Source organism: Lampris incognitus, chromosome 20 (genome assembly GCF_029633865.1).
Source record: "Lampris incognitus isolate fLamInc1 chromosome 20, fLamInc1.hap2, whole genome shotgun sequence".
Classification (NCBI taxonomy): Eukaryota; Metazoa; Chordata; class Actinopteri; order Lampriformes; family Lampridae; genus Lampris; species Lampris incognitus.
Window position 1 is genome coordinate 5939584 of NC_079230.1, and position 17152 is coordinate 5956735.

The 17152-nt window shown below is 49.3% G+C and overlaps 3 protein-coding genes across 4 annotated transcripts in view; 2 read left to right on the forward strand and 1 right to left on the reverse strand.

Annotated features, from left to right (window-relative positions):
* The window catches only part of LOC130130775 (equilibrative nucleoside transporter 2-like), a 331770-nt gene that overhangs the window by 174878 nt on the left and 139740 nt on the right, over positions 1–17152 (forward strand). The gene's annotated exons all lie outside the window — the stretch shown is intronic.
* The window catches only part of rela (v-rel avian reticuloendotheliosis viral oncogene homolog A), a 238703-nt gene that overhangs the window by 30171 nt on the left and 191380 nt on the right, over positions 1–17152 (forward strand). The gene's annotated exons all lie outside the window — the stretch shown is intronic.
* Positions 7–8081, reverse strand: mfap3l (microfibril associated protein 3 like). 2 transcript variants are annotated; one of them, XM_056300596.1, is made up of 3 exons: positions 7924–8081; positions 5635–6046; positions 7–1346 (listed from the first exon to the last, which is right to left on the reverse strand). In XM_056300596.1, exons 2-3 carry the CDS (start codon positions 5906–5908, stop codon positions 412–414), a joined length of 1209 nt encoding a protein of 402 aa, XP_056156571.1. In that variant the 5' UTR covers positions 5909–6046; positions 7924–8081; the 3' UTR covers positions 7–411. The 2 variants fall into 2 exon arrangements, with proteins under 2 accessions (XP_056156571.1, XP_056156572.1); XM_056300597.1 differs by lacking the exon at positions 7924–8081 and adding an exon at positions 7740–7896.

A 17152-nucleotide genomic window follows, 5' to 3' on the forward strand; every position in this document is an offset into this window, starting at 1 on the left:
AAAAATTTGTCAAAAAGCGAAATAAAAATTCTGGAGAACAAATTTCATTAAATAATCTGCTATAACAATAACAACAGAAAGTCCCTCTACAATTCCTTATGTATTAAATGAGAACATTGATGATTACCCCCTACCAAGTACATTCAAACATGAGTCCTTAAGAATGACTGAGTATGCTAAAATATCTAAAAACGATATGATTTATTCTTTGCAGAATACGCAAAAATAGTCAGGAGAGATTTCAGTTAAGGTAAGTTGAAAGTATGACTATTCCGTTCCGAAGAGTGAATTAATCAAATCCTTGACCGTTCTGAATGGAAATGCATAGCGGTAGTATTTCTCCATACTCCTGGGTTTGTGTCTTTTGAGTTCTTTCTTGAACAGTTGTTATTCAATGCTGTTGTTAATTCATCACACATGGCTCTCATAGAAGACCTGGCAAGGAGGAACTGTATTCGTTGGGGCCGGCTCTGGCTCCGGCTCCGGCTCCAGATCCAGCTCCGGCTCCGGCTGTTCAGAAATTTGCTCTCCATCCTCCTGCGGCTCCTTTGTGATGTGCAGAGGAGGCAGCGGTGGTGGGGAGGCGAGCGTGGCCTCTGTCTGGGGCGGGGCCTCTATGCTGCAGTACTCTCCTGTGGCCAGTGAGGGGTGCACTGAAACCTGGATGGCGAGGTGCTGCGGTGGCTCGTGGAGCGAGGAGTTGTCTGAATCGGCCGTTGGAGATCCACTCCGCTCCCTCCCTCTTTCCCGTAGGATAGTAAAGACGTCCCCAGCACCAATGGATGCCACCCTGCCCTCTGCATCATGGTGTCCCTCCGGCGCCTGTCGGACGAAGGTATGCCTCATCTCCTCTACCCCGACCACCTCCAGGATCTCCTCCATAAAGGTGCGGCAGTTCATAATGAGCGGTGGCAGCGGGATGCTGCGGGCAAGCTCCTCAATGTACCGTGCAAACTCCATGGTTTTGAACTGGGTCACTTTGGCCAGCTCCAGGGTCTTGGCTGAGGTGATGATGGGGATACGCTTAGCGATCTCAAAGGCCTTCTGGAGTTTCTCAGCCCCCTCGGTGCAGAAGAACTCGTTGATTGCCTTCTCGGTCTTCTTCAGGTGGCTGCTCATCATGCAGAGCCGGGTGACGTTGAGGGCCATGATGATGGTGAAGGTGACTAGGCACACCACCATGTAGTAGACACCCATGTCACCATTGGTGAAGACCACCCGCAGGGTCACTGTACAGTTGGTACTGCCGTGCACATTGGATGCCATGCATGTGTACTTGCCCCGGTCAGCGAACTCGATGCTGGTGATGTTGAGAACACCATTCTCCAACAGCCACCACTTTCCACCTGAGAGACAGACAGCAACAGAGAGTAAGAGAGACATGATCATTATAAATATCAGATTAAACAAGTAAAAAAAAAAAAAAAATCAGCAAAATTCTTGCTGTGTGTTTGGCTGTAGGACTGTTTCTAGATCTACACAAACTTGATTCTACTGAATTTCTTCTGCACCTACAGGATGTAGCTCACTTTAGTGGTGGATGCTGACACCTCCTAAAAACATATAGTCTTGGCAAGAAGCTGTGAATCATAAAAAACAAAATAAATCTGTGAGAAGACAAGTACTGAAGCCAAGCTCTAATTCATCATCGCACCGGGTATTTCCACCGAATGTCAATACGGGTCCTCAGTCCTGCACTGTGCTCTGCTGCAAGATAGTCAATGGTACAGAACAATATCGCCTCTCATCCCAGCGGGCCATTTCCTCTGAAATGTAATGTTTAGTATGGACATATTATCTTCCTACTGGATCAGTGTTAGTTATGACATGCCGACATCAGTGAAACACATGGTTTTTATCTGTTTTATCTGGACGTTAAAAGTTGAAGTGAGGAAACGGAAAAGGGAGTGACCTCATTGTCATGCTGTACCTTTAATATTTTAACAGGTGGCTTGGCTGCGCTCCAGCTGGGAGCACCATGTGGTGCAGGAAGGGGGAGCGCAAAAGCATCATTAGAAAGCACTGTGAGGTAAACATGGATGTGGGTGTGTCGGTGTACAACTCTTGGTGTGACCTTTTGGCTATTCACTCTTTCATTAACAATTTTAGTGAACGCAAGACTCCAACTGTCATCCCACTCAATAAGCAAGCCATGCCATAGTTTATGGTATAAACAAATGAGACAATATTCCGATTTCAAGACTCGGATTGAAACTAGAGCCGTTCACACTGTTCAGCTTAGCAGCTTGCACACACCAGGATTTTATCTTGGTGGATTGTCAACATAAAGAAAAGTTAAAAAATAAAATACTTAGACCATCTATTATGTACCATCCATCCATCCATTATCCAAACCGCTTATCCTGCTCTCAGGGTCACGGGGATGCTGGAGCCTATCCCAGCAGTCATTGGGCGGCAGGCGGGGAGACACCCTGGACAGGCTGCCAGGCCATCACACAGGGCCGACATACGTTCACAGCTAGGGACAAATTTAGTAAGGCCGATTCGCCTGACCTCCATGTCTTTGGACTGTGGGAGGAAACCCACGCAGACACGGGGAGAACATGCAAACTCCACACAGAGGACGACCGCCAAGGTTGGACTACCCCGGGGCTCGAACCCAGGACCTTCTTGCCGTCAGGCGACCGCGCTAACCATTGCGCCACCGTGCTGCCCTATTATGTACCAAAAAAATTAAATAAACAAACCAAAGTCCCCACATGGCGTAGTGAGTTCTCCTTTTCAGGCCTGACGCTATGATTTTAGGCCCTGGTTCCTCTGTTGTATCACACACATGCGCGCACACACACACACACACACACACACTAGAGCGAGTTGGGTACAGGCACATCATTGACTGGCACAGACATGTGACGCAGTAACACAAGTTTTGTCTTCTCAAAAGAAAAGTCAGTTTTTCGTGGATTTTGCACGAGTCCAAGACAAAGAACACAGAAAAGAACAACTATGAATGTTTCACACTCATTACAACTGCCTGTTGGCACAAATAAACAACGCAATCTTCTACAGTGAAGAATCAGGAGTCTATTAAAATTAACGCCTACAGCAGTCTATTTGCTTTATCAATGAGACAACAACAACAGCAGGCATCACGGTGTTGCATTTTCCAAACTGAGATGTGACTGAACTCGTTCCTTGGCAGAAAGAAGTGTTAACACTGGTTCTCTGACGCTTTGTAATATCCTTGGCCCACAAACCAAACCAACCATTGTTGTACTGGAATGTTAAACAATCTGCAACGCTGCATTAATACAAGCTCTCGCAGCACTGTGCACAAATGAGTCCATTAAAAAAGAGCACTCGATGTTCTCAGACTTGAACATTAGAAGCTACGAAAGTTTTTTGCCCTGAGCCGAACAGGCCTGGCGAGAGACAAAGCTCCCGAGGACGCTTTAAAATCGTCCAGGCATAGATTAAGTCAACTCGAATAGTCCTTCGTGACCAATTCCTCAGTCCTGAGCACCGATTTCCAACACGAGCTCGACCACTGTACCCCTGTTCTCTAACTCCTCCTGCGCACCACTTGTCTTCCTGCCTGCGTGGGGGAGCGGATGAACGGATGTCACAGCTCGAGCGTCACACTGAGGCCGTGTCCGTCCGTGGGCAGACAGAGGTACTGCTGAAATAGAGAAAAATGAACGGTCGGTCTGTCGCCCGCTGCCTCCTCCACAGTCTTATCTGTTGACAGATGAATGGCTAGAGGAAGTGCAGCCTGGCTGACGACACCCGTCCACCCACCAGCTTTTATATAAGACAGAGACTGCTAATTTTACTACCTGCTCTCTGATCAGTGTCTTGCCCAGCTCTACTGTGTGTGTGTGCCTGCAGTCACAAGAGTTGCTGAGGATTCTCACCAGTGGGGAATTTTTTTCTCCCCAATTACCCTATTTTCCAAGCTGTCCCAGTCTCTGCTCCACCCCCTCTGCTGAGCCGGGGAGGGCTGCAGACTACCACATGCCTCCTCCCATACATGTGGAGTCGCCAGCCACTTCTTTTCACCTGACAGTGAGGAGTAGCGCGTGGGGGGATAACGCCATTTCTCCCAGTCCCCCCCCCCCCCCCGAAAAGGCGCCCTGACAGACCAGAACAGGCGCTAGTGCAGCGACCAGGACACATACCCACATCCGGCTTCCCACCCGCAGACACGGCCAGTTGTCTGTAGGGACGCCCAAGCCGGAGGTAACACGGGGATTTGAACTGGTGATCCCTGTGTTGGTAGGCAACGGAATGGACCGCCACGCCACCTGGACGCCCTCAGTGGCGAGATTTTAAAGGGAAAGTCACTTGCAATAATCAAAAAGCAGGAGAAACCTGACAGGTTAGAAAGCCAGCTTTAAAGATTACAGAAATATCCACCGCCGATGTACTGAGCTGACCTGTGCTCATGACCCAGCGACACATGTGCTCCAGCTGTTTGCTATGGTTCTCTCGTCTAACCGCAGGGAAAACCGCTGGACGGATGCACGTCAGTCACGCTTTGTTTTCCACTTTCAACAACCCTCCTGCTTCATGACAGGTTCCAACAGGTCTCCTCAGACACTGAACACCACGCCTGCGTTCTGCAGTCCTACCAAGCCGTCGCCACTGACTCACAATGCTTAAAATACTGAAAGCGACTACAATCACCGTGGACTGGGCTTTAAAGTGAACCCACTCAGTCTTCGTGTAACTTAACAGCAAGGTCGACATGAACGAACTCCTGTTTCTAAATTTTAAGTCTGTGAAAATTCGAACTCTTGTTCTGGCAGTTATGCATTTTAAATATTGATTTAGGTGAGCTTCACTTCTCTTTAAAACACAGATGTTTAGTCCTAATGTTATGAACTGGCATCACAAGAGTTGCTAGGCTTTGTTAGTTAGAATTAAGAACTAAATTAACTAAGAAGGGACAAGTAAAACTAAAACTACAATGACCTGCACACCGCACCGCTACACAGCATTACAGAGAACACTCCGTCCCATTTAAGTCCTAAATCTCCTTTTCAGAATTAAACATGAACTGTGACCTACCCAGATTACGCCTCCTAGAGTCTGACAGCAGACCACCCAGGCCGCCGATTCATTGGACTGTTTCGTTTACTTTGTGTTGTTATCGTTTCCACAATTACAAAACTGTGTAACTCCGTAACTTCTGTGTTGTGCAGTAACACACCGGCTTGGCTTAACTTGTCAACATCAAATCTTCTCCACCCCAAAACGATTCGTCCACCTGCACTGTTACTGTAGCTGACTTCCGTCTTCACTGTTACCGACGGTTTATTCACCTACACTGTCACCACCGTCAAACTCGACCAACACCCTACACGGTGGCAGAGCACATGGTGGTTTGATCTAATTTCATCCAATTCAAAAAAAACACAAAAAAAAGCCCCTTCCGAGTTGAGCCTGCACGTATTTTGGAGAAGAGAGATAAACCGATACTTCACTTTCATCCCTTGTGAATTTCATATCTGATTCGTGGACAAATGTTTAATGTTAGATCCCCGTGTGTCTGGTGCGGGTGTCCTTTAAAGTGTCCTTATAAAAGCCTTTCAAGATCAGTGATGACTGGCAGTGTCGCTTAAAAAGAGATGAGGCTTCAAATAACATGACGTCCCCTGAGGTTTAACTTACCACTCGCCTCGGTGTCCAAGCGATGTCCATGCGAGTTGAACCATTGTATGTTGGGGAAAGGGTCTCCGGTGACATTGCAGTCAATCAGCGCGCAGTTCCCCTCCCGGGCGATGATCTGGCTCACTCTAGTGAACACCATGGGGACGAAACCGCCGAGCAGCACTGTGCCGTTTTCCGTTTGGTTCCCATCCAAATAAGCCGTTGAGTTGACAGTGGTCTGAGTGGCGACAGCAGACACTAGGATCCAAACGGCGTATCCACCTGCCCAATGCATCTTCTCCGTCCGTCGATGTGTCACCCGAGAGGAGGGGGGTTCGTCATTCCACCCGCGTTCGTGAAGACTGGCTATCTCTTAGTCGAGGCGATGGTGGAGCTCAAGCGGGTGTTCGGCCGTCTGACGTGAAACATGTCTCTGAAAAACACATTTTAACTGACATGAGAATGATTCACTGCCAATAACAGAGCAACGCAAAAGCTGTTCACACTTGAAACTCAATCCTGAAATTCAACCCGTCAATCAAACTTTTTTTGTGTAAAGAATGCACCGTTATTACTGTTTCCCTGCTGACGCCGATTCCAAGTGCAAATCTCTAAGTATCAGCCAATTCCGAGTATCGACTTCGACCATTAGTTTGGGGTTAATGGGCGAAAGAGACTAAATTAGATCCCCCCCCCCCACCACCACCACCATTATAGAGACACCGGCTTCTTTTCATGTGCCAAAAACAAAACCCGCAGTAAATCAAACCAGTTTGTTTGTATTCCTGACATGTTTGTCGTGGCTTTTGGTATCAGATGTTAGTGTTGGGTAATATCTCCCATACCGATGATCCATTTTAGCCTGGTGGCACTGACATGATATCGGTACTGGATAAAAATAGATATTGATTATAGGATAAGGCTATATACGAAAAAAGATTGCCTAACAAGCCTACATATAGATAATGCACAGGTTATAGAGATCACGCACACGACACCTATAGAGCGGGGAGTCGTGTCCACGAGACAAGCCAGAGAAATGCTGATCTCCAAGGTTCTGGGTTCTCCTTTCCAACAGACTCGGGAACGGGTTTCATCTCTAACCCCCCACAGCAGCCTGGGGCTGGCTCCGTCTATCGCCTGGAAAGGAGACCGCTTCATAACGCGTCTCTAACGACAAACCCCCCCCCCCCACACACAGCAGCCTGGGGCTGGCTCCGTCTATCGCCTGGAAAGGAGACCGCTTCATAACGCGTCTCTAACGACAACCCCCCCCCACAGCACCCTGGGGCTGGCTCCGTCTATCGCCCGGAAAGGAGACCGTTTTATAACGCGTCTCTAACAACAAACCCCCCCCCCCCCACAGCAGCCTGGGGCTGGCTCCGTCTATCGCCTGGAAAGGAGACCGTTTTATAACGCTTCTCTAACAACCCCCCCCCCACAGCAGCCTGGCTCCGTCTATCGCCTGGAAAGGAGACCGCTTTATAACGCTTCTCTAACCCCCCCCCCCCACACACAGCAGCCTGGGGCTGGCTCCGTCTATCGCCTGGAAAGGAGACCGCTTTATAACGGTTCTCTCGCAATACCCCCCCCCCCACAGCAGCCTGGGACTGGCTCCGTCTATCGCCTGGAAAGGAGACCGCTTTATAACGCTTCTCTAACAACCCCCCCCCCCCCCAGCAGCCTGGCTCCGTCTATCGCCTGGAAAGGAGACCGCTTCATAATGCTTCTCTCGCAACAAACCCCCCCCCCCCCCACAGCAGCCTGGGGCTGGCTCCGTCTATCGCCTGGAAAGGAGACCGCTTTATAACGCGTCTACCGAGGATGTGCCACAGTTCCGCTATGAGCAGGGTTCGACACCACCAGCGTATTGTTCAAACCAAGCCGTCTGACACACCGAAGCTCGGTTCTTATGAGCAAATACAAGAAAAATACCCCCCGATACAAAGGAAAGTACCGGAAAAAAAGACCAAGGCTATATCCTGAAAAAGAGAAGAAGGCTATATCCTGAATCGGGACTTTACATCACCGGGGTATTTCGCGCATCGTGGTCTAGCGGTTATCCAACATTTTAACGAACCCGTAAAACCGTCCAGTTTAGCGGAGGGAAAGTAACCCGTAAATACCGTCGACGCGCCGCAGATATGGGAGTCTTAATTCAGACGGTTAAGTCCGACATCTTCCCCGTCGCACCGCCGGACCCGCGGCCAAGCTAGCCTCGGCGTTAGCATCGTTAGCATCGTTAGCTGGAGGTCCGCTACCGTTACCGGGCTGAGGTTAAACCACACGGACGCTGGATGTTCAGCCTACCGGCAGAGAGACAGAGAGGCAGGCTGTCTGGCGGGTCCAGCCCGAACCGGCACCGTGGCACACTCCGGTCCAGACTCGGACTAAAGCCGGAGTCGATCTTTAAACCCGGCGGAACCGCTACGGTCGGGGCAAGTTAGGGGCCGTCACTGAGGCACACGTCACGAAAAACAAACCATAACACCCCCCTCTCTGCCCCCCCCTCTCTCTGTCCCCCTCTCTCTGTCCCCCCCTCTCTGTCTCTCTCTCTCCCCCCCCTCTCTCTGTCTCCCCCCCTCTCTGTCTCTGTCTCCCTGTCCCCCCCTGTCTCCCCCCCCTCTCTCTGTCTCCCTGTCTCTCTGTCTCTCTCTCTCTGTCTCTCTCTCTCTCTGTCTCTGTCTGTCTGTCTGTCTGTCTGTCTGTCTCTCTCTCTCTCTCTCTCTCTCTCTCTCTCTCTCTCTCTCTCTCTCTCTCTCTCTCTCCCCCTGTCTCTCTGTCTCTCGTTCCAGTTTCCTGATCCTAGGCGGTTGGTGGGTTATGGGGGTTAAGATTTTAAAGTGTGCAACGTAAACCTCCAGTTTAGAAACTCAAAACGGACATGAAGAAGAATAAGGCAGCGTTCCCTGCATCGGCTCACGGTCCTTCGTGGTAAGGGCTCGTCAAAAGACTGTAAAAATGCAACTGAAATAATAATTAACAAAAAAAAGGGAAACTGACAAACTAGAGACAAAAATTACACTCCAAATATATTGAAATGCAAGGTAATAACGGCGTTGTAACACCGTTATTATTATGTTGTAACGTCCAAAAAAGGGGGTGGGGTGGGGTGGGGGTTTAACGGTTCGGACTTGGCGAAATGTGGACGTTTGCGTTACGTGAGGTGTATGTAGTTCAACGACGGTCCCTAACTCCTGTAAACCGCGGAGGCTAAATAAATCTGCCCCCCCCCGCTAAAAACCCCTCCTGTCTGGGGCTGTAACACACCGGGAAGCCGGTTCCGTCCCCCCGGTCCACCGGCCTGCCTTGTGGGGCTGGCAACGTCCTGCCGAACCGCCTGGTTTGAAGCAGCGGCACCGGCGGTTTAAACGGATAAATAACACCGACTCCACCACGCCGCTCGCCCCGAAAGGCGGCTTCCTCCGCCGGCTGAGGGAACGTCCGCTACCCGCCCGACTCCGCCTCGGGCCGGTAGCGGCTCTCTCACTTCGGTCCCATCTCGCAAACCGCCGGAAGACCCAGGTGAAACCCTCCAGCTCCCATACTCACGACCACACGGCTCTGCGCGGATCAAATCCAGTGTTGGGTAGATGATCTGCCCCGCTGCAGGGTCCCCGCCGTCCCGGCGGGGGGGGGGGGGGGGCGGGGCGGGGACACGGCGCCGGGCGCTCGAACCTGCAGGGCAGAGACGAAAGCAGCGTGCAGGACAGGTCCACGCAGCCAAGCCTGCAAAACCTTATGAGGAGGCGTCCACTTTAGATAATTTAAGTGCTTTTTTTTGCAGTAGAAATTAGGTAAAGTTTTCATAAATATAATGGAACTAGAAGAACCCCGCTACAATGTAGCGGGGTTCTTCTAGTTCCATTATATTTATTTTTACGTGTGTGTGTGTGTGTGTGTGTGTGTGTGTGTGTGTATATATATATATTAGAAGAACCCCGCTACAACGTAGCGGTTTGGTTCTCCACCCGTCTAAATCTCCCTCCTCTTCATCCTGCCAGCTAACCGCCTTCCCCCTGCCCCTAAACCCCCCCCACTCCAACTCCCTCCCCCCAAATGCTCAGAATCATCTGAAATGCCGAGAAAAGTGGTTTTTTAGCCATTTTTAGAAAATGCATATTTTGCATAATTATGCACAATTATTTTAATTTTCTGCTATTTTTCTGGTCCTCTCTGGAACAATACCTACCACCTCCAAAAAAAATGAGGATCATAAGTGCGTTTTTGCAAAAATGCATTTATTTTGCATAATGCCAAAACATTTCTAAGTCCCAGAAATTTTTTTTTATATAGGTGAAAAAATCAAAGATGCTCAGAATCATCTGAAATGCCGAGAAAAGTGGTTTTTAGCCATTTTTTAGAAAAATGCATATTTTGCATATTTATGCATAATTATGCATAATTTTAATGTTCTGGGATTTTTCCCTTACTCTCTGAGACAACACCTACCACCTCCAAAAAGAATTAGGATCATAAGTGCTTTAGTTTTCGGTCCCGCTATCTACACTAACACACACACACACACACACACACACACACACACACACACACTAACACCACACACACACACACATTATGAAAAGAAACCTGTTGGAAGTCATACACAATATTGTGCTGTACCGTATTTGGTGTATTTCCAGACCAGGAACGCAACTAATGATTCGTTTTGTTATGGTTTTTTTATTACACAATATTTAAGAAAGTGTTATAATGTCTGTTAGAAGACAAAAAGGTGAAGAATTTAGTTTGTAGCAGCAGTTGTGAAGAAACTGACTGAATGTCTTCGGTCAGCTATGTTGCATCTAGGCTCTTGAAAGGCAAACTGTTGCAATGAGCCTCGTTTAAATCTACTACTACATGCAGGTCAGGGGAACCCGCCGTGCTAAATTGTCCCTAGGTGTGTGTGTGTGTGTGTGTGTGTGTGTGTGTGTTGTGATGCGTCTAGTGCAGCAGTGTGTAGTTGGAGGGAAGGTGCATGTGTTCTTCCAACCCACTTGTGTCCTTCCTGCCCTTAGCTTGCTGCCGCTGGCTAGCCTTTGTGGCGAATAGGGAAGCATGCTAGCCTGTAAGCCTTCCCTTGCCAGTACATAGCCTCTCCTTCACCAAGACTCCTGCCAGGCCTCCCCGTGGCCACACATGGTAACTGGGGTCTTGCAGCCCCAGGCTAACCTGGCAGGGGATCTCGGAGCAGCAGTGGGCCCCAGAGATATGGTGTGCAGGCCCACCCTGGTGGACACGCCCTGGCACCTATCAACCACTGCCCCGCTGCCTTGTGGGTGAGTCTGGGAAGACATAAGGCTAAGGGAGCTTACCCCAACAGAAAAGCAAGCTGTGGCGGCACGCTTCGAGGCGGTTTCCGAAAAACTGGATTTCCGGCAGCCCCCTGCAGTTGTGTGGAGGTGCCGGTCGTCTAGGGATCCCCCTTGCCATCGGAACCATCTCCTCTACAATCAAGTCATGTGGCGTTGGGAGAAGCGCACCCCCCCCCATGCCACTTTAAAAACCATCTCTGCTGCACAGGTATCTTCTGCTATCTGTACTGCTGCAGCCAATAAATGTTTCACCGTTTCCACTTGAGGCGTGACTACAACGACTGACGGATTACCAGAACGAGCTGCCTGGTCGTTCCAGCAGTCTGGCGTGGGGCAGTACTGAGATACTAAGTCAGCCCTCTTCAGAAGCAGGACAGCAACGCTGATCTGAGACCAGTGATCATGAACACAAAACTGGCATTTTGTTGTTGTTGTTTTTTCTTACTTTTGATGGTGAGGTGGCAATAGGTATTACTACCTTGGCCACCTCCTGGATATGCCCTTGTTTGGGGCAATTAAGCCAACAAGGTCAATAAGGCTCATAATAATAAGGTTATACTTATTCCACCTTGAACGTCGTCTCAAGCCACCTGAATATTTTCGGCGGCTTGGCGTCGTTACAAACAAACTAAAGTGCGCTTTCCTGCACATGACAAATGACCTCTGTTGTGTTTGCCTACAGGAAGTCAAGGGCGGCCATCCTGTCCGGCGGGGCTGTTCGCCAGCCGCCATCGCACTACTGCGGCCCATGTGAAGCGGTAGGCGGGCTTCAAAAGCTCGGCCCTTTCCGAGCCGGGCACCAGAGCCGTTGGTTCGGGGTTGCCGAGGAGGGGAGGCCTCGGTGCTCTGGATGGAGACATGGCGGATAAGGGAGGGAGCGACCGTGGACTGTGAGCTAAACCAGGACTTCCTCTGCATACGTTATGACGTATCAGAAAGCTCTCCTAGCACACACTTCGTGGTAACAGGGACGTAGTCTTTTTATTTTGATACACTTTACTGACTTTATTTTTTACACTAAATTGTCCCTAGGTGTGAATATGTCGGCCCTGTGATGGACTGGCGGCCTGTCCAGGGCGTCTCCCCGCCTGTCACCCGATGACTGCTGGGATAGGCTCCAGCATCCCGCGACCCGGAGCCGGATAAGGTTTGGATAATGGATGGATGGATGGATGTACTTTATTGACCCCCGTAGGGAAGCTGTGCTCTCGGGCGTCCGGGCAGCGTAGCAGTCTGTGCCGTTGCCTAGCAACACGGGGATTGCAGGATCGAATCCCCGGAGGCCGGATGTGGGTGTGTGTCCTGGTCGCCGCAGTAGCGCCTCCTCTGGTCAGCCGGGGCACCTGTTCAGGGAGGGAGGGGGAACTGGGGGGGAATAGCGTGATCCTCCCATGCACTACATCCCCCTGGTGAAACTCCTCACTGTCAGGTGAAAACAAGCGGCTGGTGACTCCACATGTATGGGAGGAGGCATGTGGTAGTCGGCAGAGGGGGTGGAGCAGAAACCGGGACGGCTCGGAAGAGATTTAACCCATCCTAGCTGTGTAGCTAGGAGCAGTGTGCAGCATCCGGGGACCAACGCCAGTTCTTCCATTGCCTTGCTCAGGGGCACAGGCAGGAGCATTAACCCTAACATGCGTGTCTTTTTTTGACGGCGGGGGAAACCGGAGCCACCCGGAGAAACCCCACACAGACACGGGGAGAACATGCAAACTCCACACAGAGGACGACCCGGAATGACCCCCCTCCCACCCCACCCAAGGTTGGGTTCGAACCCAGGGCCTTCTTGCCGCGAGGCGAGGGCGCTAACCACCGGGCCACCCAATCACAGACATCAATAATCCCAGACAGGCACAGCAGGAGAAAGACGGGAACATTTTATTCTTCGTTTTGGAGTCAGCAGGTACCGTGTGTTCGACGTGATCACTGAAAACGCCACATGAAAATCTGCTCCGTGAAGTGTGGCGCCACGCCGCATATCGACCGGCCTCCCCGTCCGTCAGGTCAGGTCAGGTCAGGCCTCTGTTGACTAGTCAGTAGGACTACACTAGCGACTACCGATGTTCACGACTCTGTGTGTGTGTGTGTGTGTGTGTGTGTGTGCGCTACATCACTGGATATCTTTAAAGGCCTTTAAGGATGTTTAATTCTTTGCTGGGTAACACTTTAGTATGGGGAACATAAAAAAACTTAATTGCTAGTGAATTAGTAATGATCAAGATGTCACTTTACTATGGGGAACATATTCTAAGTAACAACAACTTAATTAGTAGTGAATTAGTAATGATCAAGATGTCACTTTGGTATGGGGAACATAAAGAAACTTAATTAGTAGTGAATTAGTAATGATCAAGACGTCACTTTAGTATGGGGAACATATTCTAAGTAACAACAACTTAATTAGTAGTGAATTAGTAATGATCAAGATGTCACTTTGGTATGGGGAACATAAAGAAACTTAATTAGTAGTGAATTAGTAATGATCAAGATGTCACTTTAGTATGGGGAACATATTCTAAGTAAAAGAAACTTAATTTAGAGTAATTTAACACTATGAACACTTGTAGTGTTGTGTGTTGTTATGTAAGAACAGACCATATTCATTAAGTGTTAGTAAGGGAGAATAACTCGTCTTGTGGTACTACCACCTTATAAAGGCCATACTAAGCAAAGCATATTGAGATGGTACTACTAATAAGCAATACTTCTGAGGTCATAGAGGGAAAACTCATAGTTAATGGCTTACTGGTTGTATAATAAGGCCATGCAGAATAAGGCATTAATGAGTACGTAACAATGACCAATTAAGAGTCAATATGTTGCTAATTTGCATGCTAATGAGCACCTAATTAACGGTGGCTACGTTCCCCATACTGAAGTGTTACCCTTTGCTTTAAAAAAAGTTTCCGACGCCGTTATTTTTACGCCTCACACAAACGCCAACACGGAGACGAGCCACGCGCACGCCGGAAGGGAGAAACTCTGCACGGGGGGTCCCGGCTCGCTCGCGCTGACGTCGTCTCAAACAGGAAGTTGGAGAGAGAGGGGGGGGGACCTCCACGTCCCCGTAGGGCGTTCCGGCCTCCCGCGTGACTCCACGCTGCTCAGGATCCCTTATCTGGCACGTCTCGCAACCATAGCGATTACATAACGACAACGCAACACAAAAGCAGCAATCGTAACAAATTGTGTGTGTGTGTTGTATGTAAGGCACTGTGTGTGTCTGTGTGTGTGTGTGTAGGCCTGTGCGGTATGGATCTATCGAGGGTGGGCAGTCTGATCCAGAAAGGGGGGCCGGTGCGGGTGCGGGTTTTTGTTCCAACCGAGCAGTTGCACGCCTGTGTCTACTTCCCTTTCACACTTGAAAGTCCAAACCAAGGTCTGAACCAGAGTCTGGTTCTGGTGCTTTCACATCTGTTATTCTATAGTCATTAGGGTTCAGGACTTCTGCTTTCATACCAGCGGACCTTGACTTGACCTTTTGGCTCGCTGTTGCCGGGTGTTGCTGTTTGTGTTTGTTTTATCCCTTCCTATGATCGATCCGACAGTCCGAACCCTCGATTTCACATTAGACATGAACCTTGGTCTGAACCGAGACTACCTCCTGAGCCCCTGTACCCCGGTCCAAGAGGTTTCACACCTGGCAATCTGGTTCGGGCTTTTCTGGAAAGTCCGGACTAAACAACACAAGTGTGAAAGGGCCCTGATCAACAAGTTCCTCAGCAGAGACTCTGCTGGTTGATCAGTGGGATCAGGTGTGTAACTGCTCGCTTGGAACAAAAACCTGCACCCACACCGGCCCCCTACTGGATCAGACTGCCCCCCCCCCTGACTGCACGATAACGCCTACTGAACCGCAGGCGACGCAAGTCCATAAAAACGTCATCAGTCCACGCCGCCGGTAGAGCGACGCGACGCGACGCCGAGCGGCAATGGAGTCCCGCCAATAGCCGCCGCCGCTGGTCTTGTTGACTCTATCGCATTTGGGTCACACACGCTAACAGTCCGTTTGTGTTTAGCGCCGGAACAGACCCCTGCGTGGCGTTGATCAGTGCGTCACTTCCTGCTGCGTTGATCAGTGCGTCACTTCCTGCTGCGTTTCTATTGGTTGGCTCTCCAGAGGCGTCGAATCAAGCGCAACTGGACTTGGTGTATATATATATATATGTATATGTATATGTATATATATATGTGTATATATATATATATATATATATATATATATATATATATATATATTGCACTTGATTCAGATCCTTTGGAGCACCATGACCCGGACGAATGAGAACGTCCACGGACATACCGGTCGGTTCGTAGACGAGGTCGCCGCGGCAGTCGCATCGTGAGACGGCCATTCTGCGTTTCTTTTTTAAATTTATTTCTGATTTTTCCCTTTTTCTCCCAATTTAGTGGCCAATCGATCCCTATTTTAATTCAAACACCCACCCTCGCACTGTATGCGTTCGCCAACTGCATCTCTCCGGCCGGCAGTCTCGAAGGAGACCGCCTCGCCACTTTCGTGACAAGGCGACTCCAAGCCGAACCACTGTTTTTCCGACACACACAGAGACGCATTCACGTGACGAACACAAGCCGACTCCGCCCCCCTCCCGAAGACAGCGTTGCCAATGATCGCTGCTTCGTCGAGTCCGGCCATAGTCGGATCTGACGAGACCGGGGCGCGAACCCCAGTCCCCAGTGGGCAACTGGCCATTCTGCGTTTCTGACACCGCCGGGCTTTTGTCCCGGGTCACCTTCGGTCGGAATCGGCCGTCTTTGAACCCGTCTCGCAGCGCGACGAGGGACCGCCGTTTCGGAGCCACGACCAAAGACGTCGCCGCGTTTATAGCCGTCTTTCATCTGAGACGGCGCGGATTCGGCACGGCGTACACCGGCCTTCAGGGGCGTAAAGACCAGCACGCGGTAGTTCTGAGGGCGGTCGGTATGGCGTCGTGGGGAAAACGACGAGAGGGTCAGTCAGTCGGGCCCTAACCGTGTCTTTACTCCACCCATGTTCTAAACCAGTGTTTCTCAACCGGGGGTCCGCGGACCCCTAGTGGTCCGTGGTGTAATTGCAAGGGGTCCGTGAAAATAAAATATCTTTGAAAAAAAGATCCTATGACATTTATAGAAATAGGATTATTTTACTCAAATGTGACTGAGACCTTTATCTACCTAAACTATAAAGGGTAACAGGACTTTTTTCTCTAATTACATCTGTTTCACAAGTGTCATTTGTTGTATTTTAATAAGAGATCTCGGTCCCGTTTGCATTGTTAAAAGTTACTGCATAAAAATTCTGTTGTTACATATATCTGAAAGTTACTGAATACATATTCTGTTTTGTTACATTTATCTGAAAGTTACTGAATACATATTCTGTGTTGTTACATATATCTGAAAGTTACTGAATACATATTCTGTTTTGTTACATATATCTGAAAGTTACTGAATACATATTCTGTTTTGTTACATATATCTGAAAGTTACTGAATACATATTCTGTGTTGTTACATATATCTGAAAGTTACTGAATACATATTCTGTTTTGTTAACTATATCTAAGTTACAACTGAAAGCTCTTATTTTTGCCCCAAAGAGTGAATAAATGCTATAATGCAATTTAAAATGCAGTTTCTACTGTTTCTATCAAATTGCAACCCCCCTCCCCCAAGATCAGGTGGAGGGGTCCTCAGGGTAGACCAAAAATACGCAGGGGGGGTCCAGGACCCCAAAAAGGTTGAGAACCACTGCTCTAAACCATCAGATTGCACCGACTAGTTTCCCAAATCAGCTGGTTTAATACATGGATGGAGTAAAGACAAAGAACCGATCTTTCTTCCCGCAGTGAAATGAAATTCTGTACTGCCCCTTTAAGAGATTAAGCTCGACGCAGGGTGATAACGTCACACGCGCGACGCCCAGCGTCAGTCAGAGCGAGGGCAGGGCGAAGCATGGCGGACAGAGACGCACAGCCGTCTGCATCGGGGTGGACAGTTTCGCTGTAGCCGTTCTTGGCCAGCCACGCCGAGGAGGCCATCTTGAAACGTGGCTGCAAAAGCCCACTACTGTGTTTCTTTCTAGTCTCCTATCGACCGCCGTCCTCCTATTGAAGTGAGGCAGCATTCACAATAAAAAACCCCAAAAATAGAATTTTGTGTTGTCCGGTGAGTCCATCACATACAGACAGACGGCAAAATGATAAACAAAGAAGAAGTCAACAA